The following is a 20,867-nucleotide window of genomic DNA, read 5'->3' on the forward strand; positions in this document are numbered from 1 at the left end:
TTGTTTGGTTTATAACTGGCTGTAGAATGTATAGAAGAAAATGGGTCAAGTTTGGACCAGAAATATTTGTACTCTTTCTCTTTGCTGTCATTGATGTTATTTTAGACTTGTCTATAGTCTATATGTCTCTTGATGGGGTTGGCAGGTCCACGGCGTTTTTTTTTTAGGCCAGACTTGTCCAATGGATGGGGGTATTTAGCTAATACTATGCACTTCTTTATTTTTTTAGATTGAGTTCCTGACTTAATTAACAATATGTTAATTTAAGAAGAAAAAAACATTAACTGCAAAATGTGATCATTTTTACGCTGTTGCAGCAGTTCAAATTAGGCCAGGCCTAACATATTAAGACAACTGAATACAACATTCTTTGTTAAGGTCATCATACATTCATAGTCAAATCATTTACTTCAGCAATTTCTGGAGACTCTTATATAAAAACTATACTTCATTTGCTACATTTAATACAAAAATAGCTTCAGTAAAGTATACAGATTTTTAGCAAACCTAACACACAAGGATTCAGTTATAGCACTAATGTGCCCTTATCATCATAAAATCTGAGCCTCACAATAGCCCTACACACAACATTCCTACCCTCAGTCACATCTCTACATACACAACATTCCTACCCTCACAACACGATTATCCTGACAGCATTCATTATTCCCCACACATGAATCACCATAAAGACAGCCTTCCATAAGTTGGCTACTTCCGGTATGAACATTTCCGATTTCGGTGAACTCTCCCTAAGTAGGCCTACTATCGGTAGTGGCAACAGGACACTCACGCAAACAAATCCCTGATGAAAGATTCGGTCGGGGACTTATACATTGGTGGCATTGAGTCCGAGGGAGGCTTTGTTCGCCTCCCAGGTATTGTCCACTAGAGTAGCGTTGAAGTGGTCAAACGTCCAGCTCTGAGTGGGGGAGCTAGCGTTACACGGCGCCATCAGTAGATCAAGTGTAGCGGGGTCGTAGTCTATGCAGCTGTGTGTGAAGACGTTGACGATTTTACCGGATGTTTGGTTCCAGACGAACCCCTGCGTCAGTCGGTGCTCGAACACCAGACATGTGTACATGAAGATGTAACGGCCTCCCGGATTGGCGAAACACTGTCCGTAGGTCCGGATATGTAATCGCCAGTCGTATTCGTATCGCCCGGCAACACTTTTGTTGCACAGATCTAGATTAAATCCTTGGGTTTTAGTGACGACACAGAGGTCGCTGTTGTGTTTGCTCATCAGACGACCAGACGCCATGATGGGTGGGTCAATTGGCGGGAAGAAGTGCAGGATATCAGGCGCCACCTCGTGCATGTACCAGTCAAAAGACTTGCACTTGAGTCGCTCCCTGACGGCCCGTTGTTCCGTCAGATCCCCAGGGTCAATGGTCTTCATGACGGGCCGCCGCTGCACCAGGTACTCCTTGTACTCATCCATCCATACCGAGGCAACGCGCAGCAGGTTCCTGTCGTCAATTTTTTTATCCATCAGCAACGACGCGTAGGGAAGTTTACGGAAGAGGTGCGCCACCCGGGAGCAGGGCGCGTCCACGACCTTACCCCCACACTGCCACGACTTGAAGGAGATCTCGTACTGCTCCCCGCCCCAGATGTCCAGCCCTGAGTCGTACTTGCCTAGCTCCTCCCACCACTGTCTGCTAATGGCCATGGCACAGCCCACCATGGTGGGGACGGGGTGGGGCTCACTCTGGTCCTCCTGGAACACCGGCAGGCGCTGGTAGGACATGCTCCAGTCAAACGCCCCCCTCTCCCTCTCTATTAGAGGCCGGATCATGTGGTTCTCATCCGAGATGATATCTATCATTGGGCAGACGACAGTTCGGTAGTCCATGACGATTGGCTCCAGCATAGCAGGCAGGTAGTTGTAGTTGACTTCCGTGTGGGCGTCTAAGAAGAGTAGGAAACTTCCGGTGGAAGCGTCTGCCCCAACGATCCTGCTTTTAATGAGGCCAATCCTGTCCTTGTTCCTGATGAGTCGAACAGCCGGGAAGTTTGTCTGCAGGTAGGCGTCCAATGGTGCCTTTAACTCCTCGTCTGAGCTACAGTCGTCCACAAGAATGATCTCCCGGAGAAGCTTCTTAGGTGACCGGTTGACCAAACTGTGAATGGTTCGAATCAGCGTGGAGTTCTTCTCGTTGTAGAAGATGGATATGATGCTGACGGAGTTTTCTGGGATGTTTTTGATGAAGAGTTTTTTCTTGCAGACGTCTGTCCGGATGTCGCCAATCGACCGGTCAAATGCGATCCGGTCACTGGCGAAGGCGTTAAACTTGTACTTGGCCCGCAGCTCTTCGCACAGCTTCTTCTCCGGCTCTTGGAGCCGTGAGGTGGGGAAGCCCTGGCCGTGCTCTCCCGGGCCCTGACGCGTGGCCTCTCTGGCCATCAAATCGTAATCGTTCCAGTCCACTTTCTCCCACGTCTGTTGGCCGCCATCTTGGATCTCTGTGTTGTTGTAGAACTGGAGCGGAGGTCTGATTTGATCTAAATCATTATCGAATGTCAGGTTCAAGGACGTACTGCCCAATATCACGTGACTGAAGTTATCTACATCTTGACGTAGTGACGTCACTAAAACAGGGAGCAATGCTGTCTCCTGTTCAATCATCTGTGGAAATATAGTGGGAGGGGGGAGTTAAAATGGTGTATACAGGTTATGAGGGAAGGGGGGGGGGGGTAACAAGCAGGTGCGACCAGCTGGGACTAATTCCCTGTCTGAGTGAGCATTTGATTTTGTGAGGTACTACTGGGGGATTACTGAATGTATATTTACAATGTCAAAAATATTTTCTTTTCGTTAGATAAAAATAAACAGTGCATACAAATCTGCTCAATTAGACGTAGGCGTAGAACTGAACCACTGAGTAGATCAGAAGTAGGTCAGCAGATGCTGTTTGAACCTCTTTGATATTTACCTGATGTATCTCAGGCCTATGATCTAATAATCTGTAGGCCCTACTCTAGTTTTGAAGGACCGTTGGGGCGCTACAAGTGTCCTTATGATGTCATAACTAATTAACCGGACATCATTCACTATTTGATATCTAGCCCCAAAACACGCCCGGTTCAATTGAACCCAGATTAAGAACCACTGCCCACGGGTTGTGTTTGCCTACCGTAGGTTTGGGAACTGCGCAGGTTAATTTTAAAGAATAAAAAACGTTTAATACCTTTGAGTGTTCCATAAATGTGACGGTCCGGTGAAGCACCAATAAAACACTCAGTAAATACAGCACCAGCACGCCAACCAGTAGTAAAAAACGGCGTTTAGACAACAAACGAAACCTCATTTTCAAGTCCGAATCACGAGCACATTCCAAACAAAATAAAAGTGAAAATGTTTTTACATTGTTTCCATCGTCTGCACATTTCACACCTATAACTGTTACAGCAGACTTGAGAAGCTGGGGCGAACTAAAATGACAGCTGGTCCTTAATCCCCCTCCTACTCACCCACCCCACCGCCTTTTCCTAGCATGTTCCAACAAGCGTAGTGTAAAATACATTTTTCCCTCTCAACAATAGTTATAGACACTCGACCAAATAGACGGTCGTTGTAAAATTGTTTATGTAGTCACAGTTGTGGCTGCCCCGCGGCAGTCGGCATCACAGTTGTGTTGGTGCGGTTCGAATCCGAGTGGGAACAGCAGGACATAACAAACATAAATTTTACAAAGTCCCTAATGTCAATCCCAATTGTCCCATATTTATCACAAGTTTAACACGTGTGTCACATATTTGTCACACGTTTATTAAATTTTTAAAAATGTCTTGCGGCACACTGGACCATGTCTACACGTGCCACACATAAAACAACAAAACTAAAAACTAAGTGACGCCACTAGTGATAAGTTATCTGGTCTCCTCATAAACATACACGCTGTTTATTATTTGATATTTACGGAGTGTGGGTAAGGGGGGGGGGGGGGGCAAAGTTCAGACCTGATGGTCATTGGTAGATCTCTGGGGGGGGGGGGGGGGGGGTGGAGTGCTTTATCTCGTCCACTCGCTGGACTATGACAACCCCCCCCCACCCCAACTACCACCACCACCACTGTGGCCAGTAAACGCTGGAAGTTAATCGATGAGCTTAAGGGATTTGCAAAGAAAGGATTAGCCGGAACGGTTTGAATCAATTGTAACAGATGGATCTCACGTGGCTTCGGTGGGTCTCAACCCTGAGCCCCGAACCTTAAAACAGAGACCCGACCCATATAACAGATGGGTCGAACATGGAATTTTGGGTCTCAACCCAGAGCCCCGACCCTTAAAACAGAGACCCGACCCATATAACAGATGGGTCTAACGGATTCTTTGGATCTCAACCCAGAGCCCCGACCCTTAAAACAGAGCCCTGACCCATATAACAGATGGGTCTAACGGATTCTTTGGGTCTCAACCCTGAGACCCGACCCTTAAAACAGAGCCCCGACCCATATAGCAGATGGGTCTAACGGATTCTTTGGGTCTCAACCCTGAGCCCTGACCCTTAAAACAGGATGGAAGGAGGGTGAGGATAATCGTCCTTCTCGAGCTACCGATAGTGTTTTAAAATTATTTTTTTCAGTGGCAGCATTGGTAGTGTCGAATGCGCACATTATGAGCTACTGAAAAGTAGAAAATAAAACATCTAAATAGCGGCGTATGCTTACGACGCGGGTCAGCTCGTATAATAAATTACGTCTTAGTAAAATTAGCTTATAAAGTATAAAGTAACTGATACCATTATTGTGATTAATAAGATAGGTCTAAGTGGCTATAAACTAGAGTGACATTCCCTGAAAAATATACCTATTAGTGTCCAATTTACACCAATTAGTTTGAGAATCACTGGTCAAAACTGTTAGACGAATAAAAAATGTTTTTCTCCTATACTAATCCAGGTAGACCACCCTTGTACGTACAATCCCGAGGGGAGGGGTGGAGGGAGGGGGATATAATTAGACACTGTTGAGTTAATTAGTTAATCCTAAATTAATATCTAGTCGCACATTTCCACATCGGTAACCTAACTCCAACAACACAAGTTGTCCGAGGTTTCCCGAGTTGACTCAACTGTAGGTGACCCGAGTTTTGTTTGGGACAGCTTGTAATTTACACAGAACCATCAACACACTCTAGCGCAGTAGGCTACACATATTACCACGACGGAGTATATTTTTAAATAAACCGGGAGTGAGCTCCCCTAAACTTTCTCGAATATTCTTATATAAAACAACAGGGGATGGGAACTCGGGCTATTGACATGATTTTTAATACATTTTAAATACTTAAAGTTTTAAAAATAGAATAAAATCTCGTAGACAAAATAATTGCACGCCAAGTGAACTAGTGAACGCCAAATAAAAAAGTGCACAATAGCGCGCAATATTATTAGTACTTTAAAAATTTACATTAGTTTTTTGAGAAATCGGAAGTAGCGTAAATTACTACTTCCGGTCAACGGAAATTACTCAAAATTTAACAGAAGGTAGAGAATTAGATCTTTTACTTACATGTGAAATTTCATTTATCTATCTGAAATAGTACTCAAGTTATAGGCTTTTGAAAAATTCAAAGTAGGAAAAGTACCACTTCCGGCTATCGGAAATCGCTCAAAAGTTGATACGGATCTACGATTTTGATAAAATACTTATATATGAAATTTCATCAACCTAGCTATAACGGTACTCAAGTAATCGTGTTTACACACGGACAGACACACAGACACACAGACATACGGACAGAATTGCAAAGCCCAGTTTTTCAGACTGGATTACGCATAAAACCTCTTAATTTTGATAAATCTGGATTGATAATTTTTGCCCGATTAAAATAAGTCCTCTATACTTCGGATGTGATGAAGGACTGAGGTGTAATACGGTGAAAATTGTTAAAATTTCAAGTGATTTTTGTGCACGATTACAATACTTTCTCTATACTTCGTATATACGAGAAAGTAAAAAAAGATCGATTAGAAGGGAAGTAATAAAGAATAATTTTGTTTTTATAAAATATACATGGTTATCTTTCTTGATGTCATTGTTTTTCAAAAGCAATTTGAAGAACGTATCATGGGGCTATTAACAAAGGGAAAAAAAATTCAATATGTTTTTGGAAATTACCAGGTTGGTTTTGGGCTATAAATCTAAAGCCCTGATAGTCTAACTGACCACTTTATAATTAACACATAGTTAGGTCTTAGATACATTAAGGTCAATACATATGCCCCTATACAGCTTGCGAATAAAACAAAACTAAAAATTAAACGACTGTTTAGAGTACTTCGAATGGCATGAAAATTATATTTCCCATTTTTGAATGAATTCGTTTTATGTTTTTCTTTCATTTTATCGACTGTCTGGCGTCGCTATGTCCCTCAGTCAGTGTTTCTTCCAGACTTTTTTCTCCGGGGGGGGGGGGGACACTTGAAATTTTCGGGGGGGGGGGGGGGGGCGGACACTGTTAAAAGTATATATTTTCTATATAAATTATGTAAATTTCATTTCGTTCGGGGGGGGGGGGGGGCGGTAAAATTTTTTCGGGGGGCTTTGCCTGGAAGAAACTCTGCCCTTAGTGAACTCTGCGTGTTTTAACTTTCAAGAATCAGACAGTCTGTTTCCTCCCCTGTCACGTGACTAGTCTGCAAACAAAACTTGACCCATGTGGACCAACTTTCAAGTTCTGGCATTTCGCGAGACTTTGCGGGACACGGCAAGATTTGCTACTGTTGATTTAAGTCACGTCTCGAGACTTGCTACTGTTGACTTAAGTCATGGGGCGAGACTGTTGACTGCACGAAACAAAAGTTGACAGAGGCTGACGTGTTAGAAACTTGTTTGGGGGATATCTTCTTTAGTGATGATTGATAGCTATTGGTTGAGTCATGGTTCCCGGTGATTGGATGTTAACTGACAACACTGACTTCAGCGTCGTGCTTGACTGCACACACTTACCATTTGGTCAGATTCATTAGTGTGTTGCATTCGATTATTTACCCATATAGATTTAGGGCAAGGTTAGGGAGAAGGTTAGGGACAAGGTTAGATCATGGTTTATAGCCAAGAGGGTAGGGGCAAGGATAGGGACAACAGGCAGGAGTGGGAGACAAAAGGTTAAGGGAAAAAGGTTAGCAGCAAAAGATTAGGGGCAAGATTAGGATTAAGATAAATACCTGCAGACTATGCTTTTAATATGGCTCTGTTGTAGACCATGGAAATGAAGCTATCAGACCATAAAGCAGACACCAACATGACTAAAGGGTGAGTTGAATGTCAATTGCTGCAACATCTGTTTGCTCACGCTAAACGTGGAGTGGTGGTATAATAGTGGTTCTTATATGGAATGGAAGTATAATAATGGTGGTTCTATATATGGAGTGGTGGTATAATGGTGGTTATTATGTGGTGTGGTGATAAACCAGTGGTTCTCATGTGGAGTTGTGATGTAATAGTGGTTATCAAATTGTATGGTGGTGTATCAGTGGTTCTTGTGTGGAGGGGGGGGTGTACCAGTGGTTCTTGGGTAGACCACCAATCCAACAGAAAAAAAAATGTTCAGGCAATGAACAAAATTGACCTCTAAGTTTATTAAAATGCCTGGCCGGAGTAAAATTGTACCTGTTTTATGGTAACATAATAACTGTCAAGGTCACAAGGTAATGGGTAACTGGGTCGGGGTAACTGTGTCAGTGTAGTGGGTAACTAGGCCAAGGTCACAGGGTAACTAACAGGAAAAGGGTCAAAGAGTCAGATGTAAAAATAAACCGGGAGTGATCTCCCCTAAACTTTCTCGAATATTCTTATATAAAATAACAGGGGATGGGAACTCGGGCTATAGACATGATTTTTAATCCATTTTAAATACTTAAAGTTTTAAAAATAGAATAAAATCTCGTAGACAAATTAATTGCACACCAAGTGAACGCGAAATAAAAAAGCGCATAATAGTGCGCAATATTATTATTACTTTTAAAATTTACATTAGTTTTTTGAGAAATCGGAAGTAGCGTAAAGTACTACTTCCAGTAAACGGAAATGACTCAAAATTTAATAGAAGGTAGAGAATTAGATCTTTTACTTACATATGAAATTTCATTTATCTATCTGAAATAGTACTCAAGTTATAGGCTTTTGAAAAATTCAAAGTAGGAAAAGTGCCACTTCCGGTTATCGGAAATCGCTCAAAAGTTGATACGGATCTACGATTTTGATTAAATACTTATATATGAAATTTCATCAACCTAGCTGTAACGGTACTCAAGTTATCGTGTTTACACACGGACAGACAGACACACAGACAGACACACAGACAGACACACAGACATACGGACAAGATTGCAAAATTATGTTTTTCCGTATCAGTGAGGTGTGAAACGTCGAGATTTGTAAAAATCTCGATTTTTTTTTTGCACGATTACAAGACTTTCTCTATACTTCGTATATACGAGAAAGTAAAAAAAGGGCCCACCAATTTATTACAAGCGAACTTTTACGGTAAAAAAATTGTATGACAATTTTACCGCTGTACAACAAACAGAAATTTTAGCAGAGGAAGAAAATTGTACATTCAATTCAAAATCATAGATTGTTAAACACACATACATATAGGCCCGCATACATCCACATCTAATCACACACATACTGACAAACAAAACAAAATACCCACACATCTTTAAATTAGCACATACATTCCCTCACATCCCATTAGAACATCCCCACACTTCCCCACATTAGCACGTCCCTAGACATCTCCAGATTAGCACAAACATACCCACACATCCCCACATTAGCCCCTACACATACTTACATTAGCACACCCCCACATTAGCACACTCCCACATTAGCACACCCCCACATTAGCACATCCCCCACACACACCCACATTAGCACACTCCCACACACACCCACATTAGCACACCCCCACATTAGCACATCCCCCACACACACCCACATTAGCACACCCCCACATTAGCACATCCCCACACACCCCCACATTAGCACACTCCCACACACACCCACATTAGCACACCCCCACATTAGCACATCCCCACACCCCCCCCCCCCCCCCCACATTAGCACATCCTCACATCCGCACCATCTCACCTATTGATATTCATCTCCAACGCATCAAGTTTTAGCCAGCCAAGGGAGACAAGAGGGTGTCAACATTTCCGCGCGACACCGACCCGCGTTGCCATGTTATCGAGTTACCGCCCCTGCGGCGCAGAGCTGCAAGCTGCCGATTCAGCCCAGTACGGCGACTTATTCGCTTTGGATTATCTTCACTTGTTTCGTTACGTCAGTCGATCTCGCGTGATACGTCAGATGAACGTGTGTGTTCTGTTTTGTTCATAAAGGAGCTAAACTTTTTCTGAACGGATTTTTTTTTATAACAAACAGTAAGTTACATCACAACATAAAAAAAAATATATATTTTTATTTTACTTCTTTTTCAGACATTGGTTCCCTATTTCATCGATACTAATCAATATCTCATTTCCCCAAGTTCATTCTATAAGTTCGGTCTCCCTTAACTAACAGTTACCCTAACTTGACATCACCGGCTAACCTATAGATAAACTAAACGTGACACTAACAGGCATACACCTAACTCTCATCTAAGATGAAATGACACTACAACTAACCACAAACAACACACCTACTTACCAAACTAGATATAAACCTATTTACCAAACTAGATATAAACCTACTTACAAACTAGATATAAACCTACTTACCAAACTAGATATAAACCTACTTACCAAACTAGATATAAACCTACTTACCAAACTAGATATAAACCTACTTACCAAACTAGATACAAACCTAATTACCAAACTAGATATAAACCTACTTACAAACTAAACACAAACCTTCTTACAAACTAAACACAAACCTACTTACCAAACTAGATACAAACCTATTTACCAAACTAGACACAAACCTACTTACAAACTAAACACAAACCTACTTACCAAACTAGACACAAACCTATTTACCAAACTATACACAAACCTACTTATCCAAACTAGACACAAACCTACTTACCAAACTAGACACAAACCTAGTACACCCGACCTATCTAACCCTAACTATTCTATGATGTTTTAACCGACTAACCCCAATCAAGTAATTTTGGATTGTTTAAAGCTGTGTTTAGAGATTAAAATTTTGGATTTTTTAAAGCTGTGTTTAGAGATTACGATCAAACGATACTTTAACCTCAAACCATATGTAGAAACTACCTTGCTCCACTCACATACAGGAGATACGGAGAAATGTTTGTAAGTTTTTATCAAAACCCATTTTTCAAATATCGTCTGGAAAAATCCACCCTCCTCCCCCAACCTTTGCAAACGATATTTGTTTTAGCAAAGTATCTTACAAAAAGTTTTAAATCTATTCCTCTTTAAAAGAAAGCGAGGCAAAATGTGAATTACATTAATTTTTTTTTTAAATTCCGTATTTATAGTTTTGCCTATTTTTCTTCCATCATGTTATGTTTGTGTATTCTGATCACACATTGGCAGCAAGCAGAACCACAGGCTATAATATGTATGTATGTATTTAATATGTATGTATAGTCTGGCACCTTACTGGTGTCTGGTGTTTGATGAACATGTTAGCGGGTAATGAGGTGTTTGTGTTAATGTTAGCTGGGGGTTCAGATTTCAGATGTCTTTTTAACTCGGCAAACGATATTTGAGTTTTATATAAACACCCATTAAAACGTCATTGTCTTAATTAAACGCTGAGCAACATTTGGGATAAAAGGCCCGTAACTCGGATGTGGATAGAAATACCTGGACATGGCCAGGTAAGATATTTATTTACAGCTGCCGGTTGGCATCGCCGCTTCACGTGCGCTAAAAAAATCAATTAAAATGTGTTTTAACGAACGTTAATGAGTAAAGCTTGAATTAGCAGACGATTAGTAGCGGATGTTACGTCGAGTCGGGCTAGACAAAATAAACAATAGTTGCTAGGTCATGTCGTTTGCTCGCATCGTTTCATCTGCTGTCGTCTGCTGGCATCATGATGTCATATTGTTTCATACTATCATGATGTCATATTGTGTCATACCATCAAGATGTTTTGTTATCCATACCATCATGATGTTTTGTTGTCTCATACCATCATCATACCATCATTATGTTTTGTTGCCTCATACCATCATGATATTTTGTTGTCCCAAACGATCATGATGTCATGTTGTCCCATACCATCATGATGTCGTTTTGTCACATACCATCATGATAACTTGTCCTACACCATCATGATATCATGTTGTCCATAACCACCATCATGTATTGCTGCCTCCTACCATCCTGATGTCTAATACCATCTCGGTGCCAATAGTCTATTCCCTCCACCCTACCCATCCCTCCCTTATGTCCATGGTCTATCTTGGACCAAACGAACGTCAAACAAAAAACATTGTTCTGGTTACGAAAAAAAACCCTGCTAAACGAAAGATGATAACTCTAAACAAAAAAAGGTTGATTGGTTTACGTTTACGTATAGCTCATTCATTGAGATTGGAGGTCAATGACCGCTGTACAAGACGTCAATAGTTGACAAGGTCAAGCTGAGGTCAGCAGGTGAGGTTTGGGCATGTCGTGTGATGGTTACCTGTGTGATACCTGACTCCATCAGTCAGAGATTCTCCGCGTGTTTGCGCGTGAGTTGTCACGTGGTGTCACAGTTTCTTCCAGGCATCTCTTCCCCCCCCCCCCCCCCCCCCCCCCCCCAATCAGAAGAAAGTCCCCCCCCCCCCCCCCATCAGAAGAAAGTCCCCCCCCCCCCCCCATCAGAAGAAAGTCCCCCACCCCTAACGAAATGGAACTTATATAGAAAATATACACTTTGTCCTCCAACTCCCCGGAAAATTTAGTCCGCCCCCCCACCCTCCCCCCCTCCCCCACATTCCCCGAAGGTAAAACTACTCGCACGTAGTTTTGCTTGTAATCGTATTCATATTGGTACTTGTATCATTATTGGTAATCGTATTCGTATTAGTACATGTATAATTTTGTTAATCGAATTGGTCATACGCGTTATATTATTGGTAATCGAATACCTGTTTTATTGTTGGTAATCGTTATCGTATTTGAACTATTACAATTTCGGTAATCGTATTCGTGGCGGTACTAGTACTGAATTCGTAGTCGTACGTGTATTTCAGTAGCTACACGTAATCTCATTGTCACGTGTGTACTCGCGTCGATTTTCTAGTTGATACATGTTGCGCCATATGTGCTCATTACGTTAGGCTTATGTTGTCATTTTTACATACCAAAACACCACACCCCACACCACAACAGCAATAATAACACCAGAAAACTATCCCCCCCCCCCCTTCTTCAGCCATCATAAATTCCGTCAGATTAATCCAACATCACAAATCACACCCCCCCCCCCAACCCAACATCCCTCTCCACTACTCATCACTCACTAACATCCCCCCCCCCCCGCTCATCACTCACCAACATCTCACGAATAAATCACGTGAAACCCGAGCCTTACAGTGTACTGTAAGACTTACATTTTCCTGTCGTCAGTAAATATTTGTCGTGTCCCAACACGACACCAAATGTCGAGTGACATGTTTGGGGCATGCATGAACAACACACCTAGCTACACACAACCTAACACACCTAGCTACACACAACCCAACACACCAAATGTCGAGTGACATGTTTGGGGCATGCGTGAACAACACACCTAGCTACACACAACCCAACACGACACCAAATGTTGAGTGACATGTTTGGTGCATGCGTGAACAACACACCTAGCTACACACAACCTAACACACCTAGCTACACACAACCCAACACACCAAATGTCGAGTGACATGTTTGGGGCATGCGTGAACAACACACCTAGCTACACACAACCCAACACGACACCAAATGTTGAGTGACATGTTTGGTGCATGCGTGAACAACACACCTAGCTACACACAACCCAACACGACACCAAATGTTGAGTGACATGTTTGGTGCATGCGTGAACAACACACCTAGCTACACACAACCCAACACACCAAATGTCGAGTGACATGTTTGGGGCATGCCTGAACAACACACCTAGCTACACACAACCCAACACACCAAATGTCGAGTGACATGTTTGGGGCATGCCTGAACAACACACCTAGCTACACACAACCCAACACGACACCAAATGTTGAGTGACATGTTTGGTGCATGCGTGAACAACACACCTAGCTACACACAACCCAACACGACACCAAATGTCGAGTGACATGTTTGGTGCATGCGTGAACAACACACCTAGCTACACACAACCCAACACACCAAATGTCGAGTGACATGTTTGGGGCATGCGTGAACAACACACCTAGCTACACACAACCCAACACACCAAATGTCGAGTGACATGTTTGGGGCATGCGTGAACAACACACATAGCTACACAATACCCGAACACGCGATATTTGTAAAGCACGTTCGTGTTAGTCTCATCTCTTTTTAAAACGGAAACAGAATTGTGATCTGTACCGACTTTCTACATGATCTGAATCTCTCTGAAGTTTACATCATAGAGTGTTTCAAGACAGGCTACTCTAGTTTTGTTTACATTCCCTACGGGCCGATGGGGGGAGGGGGGGGGGGTGTCATCCACTGATGACGTCATTTTAAAAAATGTAGTTCCTGGTCCCATGTCTGCTACCTGACCGAATCCAAATCACCCCCCCCCCCCACCCCCACCCCTTGGACGTCAACACAAACATAATAGTTCCATCTCAATATATTTATATTGCCACCTATCAGCAATAAACAGTCTATATGTAGCTACTTGATAATGCAACTGATTCATGTAACCGCTTATTTTTTCTTATCGGAAGTTTCTTTGATTGAATATTTAAAGACGAATCCAGAATGTGTACAGATATATAAAAATTACTGTTTAAAAGAATGGAGGTACGAATGTTATAGACAAAGATAACGTAACTCAGTTACCCCCGGGGCAAGCTGGGGTTTGGTTTAAAACACGTGCACTGATCTATAATGGTTTCATGTCTCATGTCTCACAGTATGCGAGAAAAATTCACAGAAACAAAAGTCAGTTTTTGCTAGGAAATATTTTGTTTTTTCTAATAGCAAATAATTCAGTTTTTGCTAGAAAAATGTCTGTTTTTGCTAGAAAAAGTCATAGAAAGAAAGTCAGAGTTTTTGCTTGGAAAAAAAGTCGTAGAAGAAATTCACAAAGAAAACAATTATTGGGCATTATTCACAGAAATAAGGTGACAGGAAAAAGTCACAAAAATGTTTTAGAAATATTTCGTTTTACCTTGTGGGAATTGAAAAATGTAACGAGTTTATAAATGTGGTGTTTTTAGTAACATATTTTTAAAACTTGTATAGATAATATGGTTTACAAAAATAATCCGACTTTTATCCACTCAATACATAAAAATTAAATACTGTAAACGAATTGACATGTGACTTTTTCCTATGGCATTTTCTGTGACGTTTTTTAGCGCAATTTCCATACGGACAATTGCGATTATTAACTCGTCATTTCTGGATGGATGAATGAATGAATGGATGTGTGTCCGCAGCTTTAAGTCGTATCTCCTCCTCAACGAAGCAATATCGAGGACTAGTTCCAAAGCAAATATGTTAAGCAAGTTCCGAGGATGATTGTGGCCAAAAAAATTCCCGGAATTCCTTCCTGGATTTCCCGGAAAAGCCAAAAACCTCGAAAAAAATGCAGTTTTTGGCCCATATCTCGTCAACCAGACCACTTAGCGACCTGAAATATTTACCAATCGATTCCTGCCATAATTTAGAACAATATTGCCGAAGAAAGTTTTCAAAAATATCCTTTCGTTCGGTCACAAAATTTTTTTAAATATATTTTAAACCGAGCATCGTGTAGGCCTAGGATGATGTTTAAACTGAGGATCGTGTAGGCCTACTCGTTAAAATAAAACTATTTCCGTTGATATAGGTTAATATAGTTGTCTTTTTTTAGCGCAATTTCCATACTGATTTCTATTTTGTTTTGAATTATTAAAACTGTGTTGCATTATTTATTTGCTTAATATATGATTTATCACGATTTAAAATTGTTATGGATAACATAAGGAAATTGCGCTTAAATTGTCACTAGACTTTTTATTAACTTGTTTTCCTTTCATCGTCTCACCCAGCAAGTTTCCGATGTTAGGAAACTCCTATTCAAGATTTGATTCGACACATCACACCCGCTAGACCAGCCACTTGCTCTCCTAGTTTTGATGTTTCATTTTTAAAAATTTGGCAACTATTTATGTCAAGGCTATATAAACAATCATTCTGTGAGTTGTTAAAAACTTCAGGTAGGTCAAGGCAACTGTTTGCAGGTCAAGGCAGGCGAGTTCTGTTTGTCGTTGAAAACATAGACTCACTTAAGTGAACACAGGCGGTAATGTAAAATTATTTTATAACCAGAATTTTTCTAAAATTAACATGGCAGACACGGCCACGAACAATAGTGTACAACATAAAACCAAACAGCAGACGACTGAGTCAGCTCCATAGCGCCACCTGTTGGCTGATGTGTTGTAATGAAATGCGGGCAGCTATTAGACTTTCAAATTTTTCATTGTTTTGCTTCATTGACGGTAGATTCGTGTTAGAAAATTTAACCAGTTTTTTGACCACCTAAAGTTTTGTAAATTGTTGAATACAATTTTTTAGAATATTAAATAACATTGTGAGAAATTGGCCGGGCTGTTTGTAAAAACTTGGTGGAAATTTACGGATCACTGCGGCGATCTGGGTGTGAGAATGTCCCTCTGTACATGTCTATATGATGTTGCGGTTTGTTGTGATGTGGAGATGTCGTGTCGTGTCCACAAATAGATGTGAGCGAGGGAGAATTGATGTGGTGATGATTTAATTTTAACCTTACAGTGTGAATATCAGACTGAAGGGAAAGGGTAAGGGTGGCTTTTTTTTTTGGACAAACGGGTATTGTCATTTTGGGGTGGTGGTGGGGGAGTGGGGTAGAGGCGAACTACTCTCAGGTGTGAAGGATTTAGAGGTGCGTCCTAGGTTAACATTGTCTCTTATGCTAACTATATAAGTTCTAGGTTAAGGGTGTGTCTGAGGCTAACTAAGTGCTCTAGGCTAACTATGTGCCCTAGACTAACCTAACTTAGCCTGTACTGAACTAACCTTAAAACTTGAGCCCGATCAGATGACGGGGCTATAGCTCTCTGAAACAGCGCCTAGTTTCCTATTGTCTATTGTGAGCTCAAGCGTTTAAAGAATTTACGAATTGCAACTAAAACACAATGGTCACACCGGTGAAGAAGGGAGGTAGGGGGGGAGTGGGAATGGATTTGTACCACGTGCACTGTTCGGTGAAGTGCCGGGACAAAAAGCCGGCATCTGATGTAGTCTACTTGCCGGCAGCTGACGGAGACATGCCGGCTAATTCTCTGGGATAAATTCAAATGAAGCACTTGAACCAACGCCAGAATAATTTGTATCACGTGACGCTTCTAAATATAGAACAATACTAGTTAGAAAGATCTCGATGGATCAGATATATGCCTTACGAGATTTAGATATGGCCATACAGACTACATCAGTAGAAGGTAATATTATGATCAGTGGGTTTTTTTTTAAAATCAGTTTCTGATTTGACAAGTCCCAGGGATTTTTCACTCATTCGTCCGTTTTTGTTGTTTGTTAGATTTTTTAATAAAACAAGGTTAGTTGCCGGAAACGCAGTAAAGTATAACATTTTAGCCAATGTAAATGTTTCGTCAATTTAAAAGGTGTTCAACTAAAATTAAAAGAAAATAAATTTGGTACATCACGTGGTAGAGTGAGAAGTGAAAAAAACTAACTAGCCGTAATTGCCCAACACCAAGATGGCAACCTGATACTGCGTTGCCAGGGTTTTAAAATTATATTAATGCTGCGAGAACGTTCTACACATTTCGTATGGGGGGGGGGGAGGTTAATGGCATCTCGTAAATTCATACCACTGTGATGGATTATTTTTTAACATTTTGCATGTCAAAAATATAATACAATATGTTAACATTCTTTTCAGAAACTAATTTTTCTGCTGAGGGGGGAGACACTGATGGAAGGGTGAAAGGTCAGTGTGGGTTTTAAGTAGTGCTAAGGGAAGTAATGCTGTGGATAAAGGGAATTAATGCTCGATATAAAGGGCAGTAACTTCTCTGAGGGAAGCTACACTGATGGGGAATGACGTAAAGTTAATTCAACTTAATTGTAAGGGAAATGATGCTGTGGATAAAGGGAATTGGTGCTCAAAATAAAGGACAGTAACCCTAGTGCTAAAGGAAATTACACTGATGAGAAATGACGTAAAGTAAATTGTAAGGGAAGTAATGCTGTAATACATGAGGACACGGACATGCGCAGTACGTTATTATCTAATTGCCGTATGTATCAGACGGATCTATCAGATCACATCTCTAAATGTTTCCCGCCAAACTTCTCCTCACGTCAACTTAAAGCATGTACTCAACTACTAAATAGATGAGCCCCCCCCCCCCCCAACACCACCTGTCTCGCATGATGAACTGAATGATCTCCCTTAACGTTTCATCTCTCGCCAAGTGCCGACAACTTCGACTTTCTCTTCCAATTATCTCGACATGTTCACCAGCATGTCCTTGGCCGGATGTGTTCCATGTCAGCAAATGCATGGAGAATGTGATTGTGTTCCCTGTCAACTAGTAGAGAATGTGATTGTGTTCCATGTCAACTAGTAGAGAATGTGTATGTGTTCCATGTCAACTAGTAGAGAATGTGTATGTGTTCCATGTCAACTAGTAGAGAATGTGTATGTGTTCCATGTCAACTAGTAGAGAATGTGTATGTGTTCCATGTCACAGAGAATGTGATTGTGTTCCATGTCAACTAGTAGAGAATGTGTATGTGTTCCATGTCAACTAGTAGAGAATGTGATTGTGTTCCATGTCACAGAGAATGTGTATGTGTTCCATGTCAACTAGTAGAGAATGTGATTGTGTTCCATGTCAACTAGTAGAGAATGTGTATGTGTTCCATGTCAACTAGTAGAGAATGTGTATGTGTTCCATATCACAGAGAATGTATATGTTCCATGTCACAGAGAATGTGTATGTGTTCCATATCACATAGAATGTATGTGTTCCATGTAAACAAGTAGAGCATGTGAATGTGTTGCATATCAACTAATACATTAAGAATGTGTATATCAACCAAAAGAGAATGTTTATATGTCCTTGTCTTTCTGTTAACTAATAGAGACTGTATGTATTCGTGTTAATCAATGCACGGAGTGTGGTTTATACATCAACTATTAAGGAATGTTTATTAAGTATTCCACTCCAAAGAGAATGTGTATGTGATTTATGCGAACTACGAGAGAATGTGTATGTGATTTATGTCAACTAAAATATGGAGAACATGTATGGCTGAAAACAAGGCCAGTAACCATTAATGCTGCATCACGCCATCTTTATTTTCTACTTAACTACCGCAACCTAAGCGTTTGTTGTTTTACTATTTCGATTGTAGAGTCATTGAATGATATTCAAACACACACACATATATATATTTAATCAACCCCTGGTCGAATAATGTTGAATTTCACCCCATTAAATGCAAGAATAACCACCCAGCTTCATTTCTTCAAGGACAGGTCTGTTCGCATATTAATCACTTTACTCTGTTAGTGTTAGACAGTTCACATTTTTAAACTGCTACCGGCTTTTGAAGTTCCGCACTGTTGATAAAGCTATTCATACTTTTAGTGCTACCAAATATTTTAACTACAGAAACCTCGCTAGCATCAAATGTTTCAATGTACCTCAGCCGACCATTTCACCGCTTTTGTCTGCTAGAATAATATCTATATAATAATGCCCCCCACCCTAATAGACCCCGCGAACAGTTAAAACATCTCGAATGTTCTCGAGTGAAACTAAACCACTCAAAAACTGGGGGAGAACTCAAGCGGGGTAACTCCCGTGGCCCGGTGGGAGGCTATTACAATTTCATTTCAAATGGCAACAACAGTTTTCTATCTGCCGCGTATCCTATTTGTTATTACTTCATAGCAGCCTCGTTTTGATCCCAGACTTCTGTCCATATAGACAGGCATTATCACGCTTTTTATGCCATCATTTCAGTAAAGGCAAAAATATTGGAATTTTTCCTACAGTGAATATAATATAACATAAATGAGTTGCAAACGTTGAATCAACTCACAGCATTAGTGCGCTAAAACATCCAGAGGAAGCTAAATCTATGATGAACGAAAGCTTATCCATTACTGGATTATCTACCGCTTAAAACTTGTGGATACAGTTCCGGTCTAGTGGCTTCAGCTTCGTTCAGAGCTTCCTCTATCAACAAATATGGCGGACTAATGTTTTGAGGACAGCCCGCTGTTTGAGACAGCTCATTAAAATTGTTCGCGACGGTTTCAACAACATTGTTAAAGGGACATAACTCTAGACTCAAGATGGTCGGTTTGTTTACAAACATTAAAATTCGTGTCAGAGAAGGGCTTTATTGAAGCATAATTAGCCAGGTAACTGTTAACCTTTCATACATGTGTTTTTGTTGCTGGTAGTCGTCTGTGCACGGTATCGATACTGGCATGATTCAATCGCTACTAGCGATGTATAGTGATGATATGCATCTTGACATGTATAAAATTAGTCATTTTAAAGAGTTGTTTTTATACTAATGTCAATGCCGTTATCTCGAAAACTGGTCCCTAAGATGAACCAGTTAGGCTGTTAAAGTAAATGACGGCTAAATCTTGCTCGGTGAAACCAGCACTAACCCAAACCATCAGACTTAATAAAGCTTAACCTTAGCTCTCAATCAGTTAACTGACTGATCCCAAGCACTTAATCAGTGAACGGACATGATAGTGCTACAAACAACTAAACAAACATATTGTTTGGGGAGTTCATTAGTCAAACAATAGTAGGGGAAATTACCTAGACGCCGACAATGGAAGTAACTATATAGTTGTCGTCTGCCAGCCGTCTGGTCATAGAACTGACGACGGTTCAATGAAACCTTGGATAGTCTTTATTTTTCGACGACAGAACTTTGTGCTATTCTAGAATCTAGAATCTAGATTGACATGGATTTTAAAAAATATTAAGTCTTGCCACTCCTTAGACTAGAGGTCTCCAAACTTTTAGTACTACGCTTCACTTAATTTTTTAAAAATCTACCACTACTTCTATAGATGGTGGACACTCTAGTAGTACATGGTGTTGTAGTACTCGGGATTGTAGTACTTGGTGTTGTAGTACTCGGGATTGTAGTACTTGGTGTTGTAGTACTCAATGTGGTAGTCCTCGGTGCTGCTAGGTAGTCGGTATTGTAGTGATCAGTGTTGTAGTACTTGGTGTTGTAGTACTCTGTGTTGTAGTACTTGGTGTTGTAGTGCTTGGTGTTGTAGTACATGATGTTCTAGTCCTTGGTGTTGTAGTAATTGATGTTGTAGTACTTGGTGTTGTAGTACTCGGGATTGTAGTACTTGGTGTTGTAGTACTCAGTGTGGTAGTCCTCGGTGCTGCTAGGTAGTCGGTATTGTAGTGATCAGTGTTGTAGTGCTTGGTGTTGTAGTACATGATGTTCTAGTCCTTGGTGTTGTAGTAATTGATGTTGTAGTATTTGGTGTTGTAGTACTTGGTGTTGTAGTACTCTGTGTTGTAGTACTTGATGTTTTAGTGCTTGGTGTTGTAGTACTCTGTGTTGTAGTACTTAATATTGTAGTGCTTGGTGTTGTAGTAATTGATGTTGTAGTACTTGGTGTTGTAGTACTTGGTGTTGTAGTACTTGGTGTTGT

At 40.9% G+C, this 20,867-nt stretch overlaps 2 protein-coding genes across 4 annotated transcripts in view; one reads left to right on the forward strand and one right to left on the reverse strand.

Annotated features, from left to right (window-relative positions):
* Positions 1–18: 18 nt before the first annotated feature.
* Positions 19–3,434, reverse strand: LOC131952747 (polypeptide N-acetylgalactosaminyltransferase-like 6). Its single transcript, XM_059315565.1, has 2 exons — positions 3,195–3,434; positions 19–2,632 (listed from the first exon to the last, which is right to left on the reverse strand). The coding sequence occupies exons 1-2, from the start codon at positions 3,312–3,314 to the stop codon at positions 830–832; spliced, it is 1,923 nt and encodes a 640-aa protein (XP_059171548.1). The 5' UTR covers positions 3,315–3,434; the 3' UTR covers positions 19–829.
* Positions 3,435–9,221: 5,787 nt separating this feature from the next.
* Positions 9,222–20,867, forward strand: part of LOC131952722 (uncharacterized) — a 47,094-nt gene continuing 35,448 nt past the window's right edge. Inside the window, exon 1 of one of the 3 annotated variants that reach the window (XM_059315522.1) lies at positions 9,222–9,403. The gene's annotated coding sequence lies outside the window, so the exon portion shown is untranslated. Of the gene's footprint in view, positions 9,404–15,338; positions 15,358–19,376; positions 19,587–20,867 lie in introns of those variants that run through there. The other 2 variants (XM_059315524.1, XM_059315523.1) reach the window with 2 other exon arrangements.

This window comes from Physella acuta, unplaced genomic scaffold, assembly GCF_028476545.2.
Source record: "Physella acuta isolate Inbredline_101_S28 unplaced genomic scaffold, ASM2847654v3 ptg000890l, whole genome shotgun sequence".
Taxonomy (NCBI): domain Eukaryota; kingdom Metazoa; phylum Mollusca; class Gastropoda; family Physidae; genus Physella; species Physella acuta.

Bases quoted from the DNA above. Each gene is read 5' to 3' on its own strand.
- LOC131952747 (XM_059315565.1), bottom strand. From the start codon at position 3,314: ATGAGGTTTCGTTTGTTGTCTAAACGCCGTTTTTTACTACTGGTTGGC. The intron at 2,633-3,194 runs GTATTAAACGTT...ATATTTCCACAG, and splicing joins CATTTATGGAACACTCAAAG to ATGATTGAACAGGAGACAGC.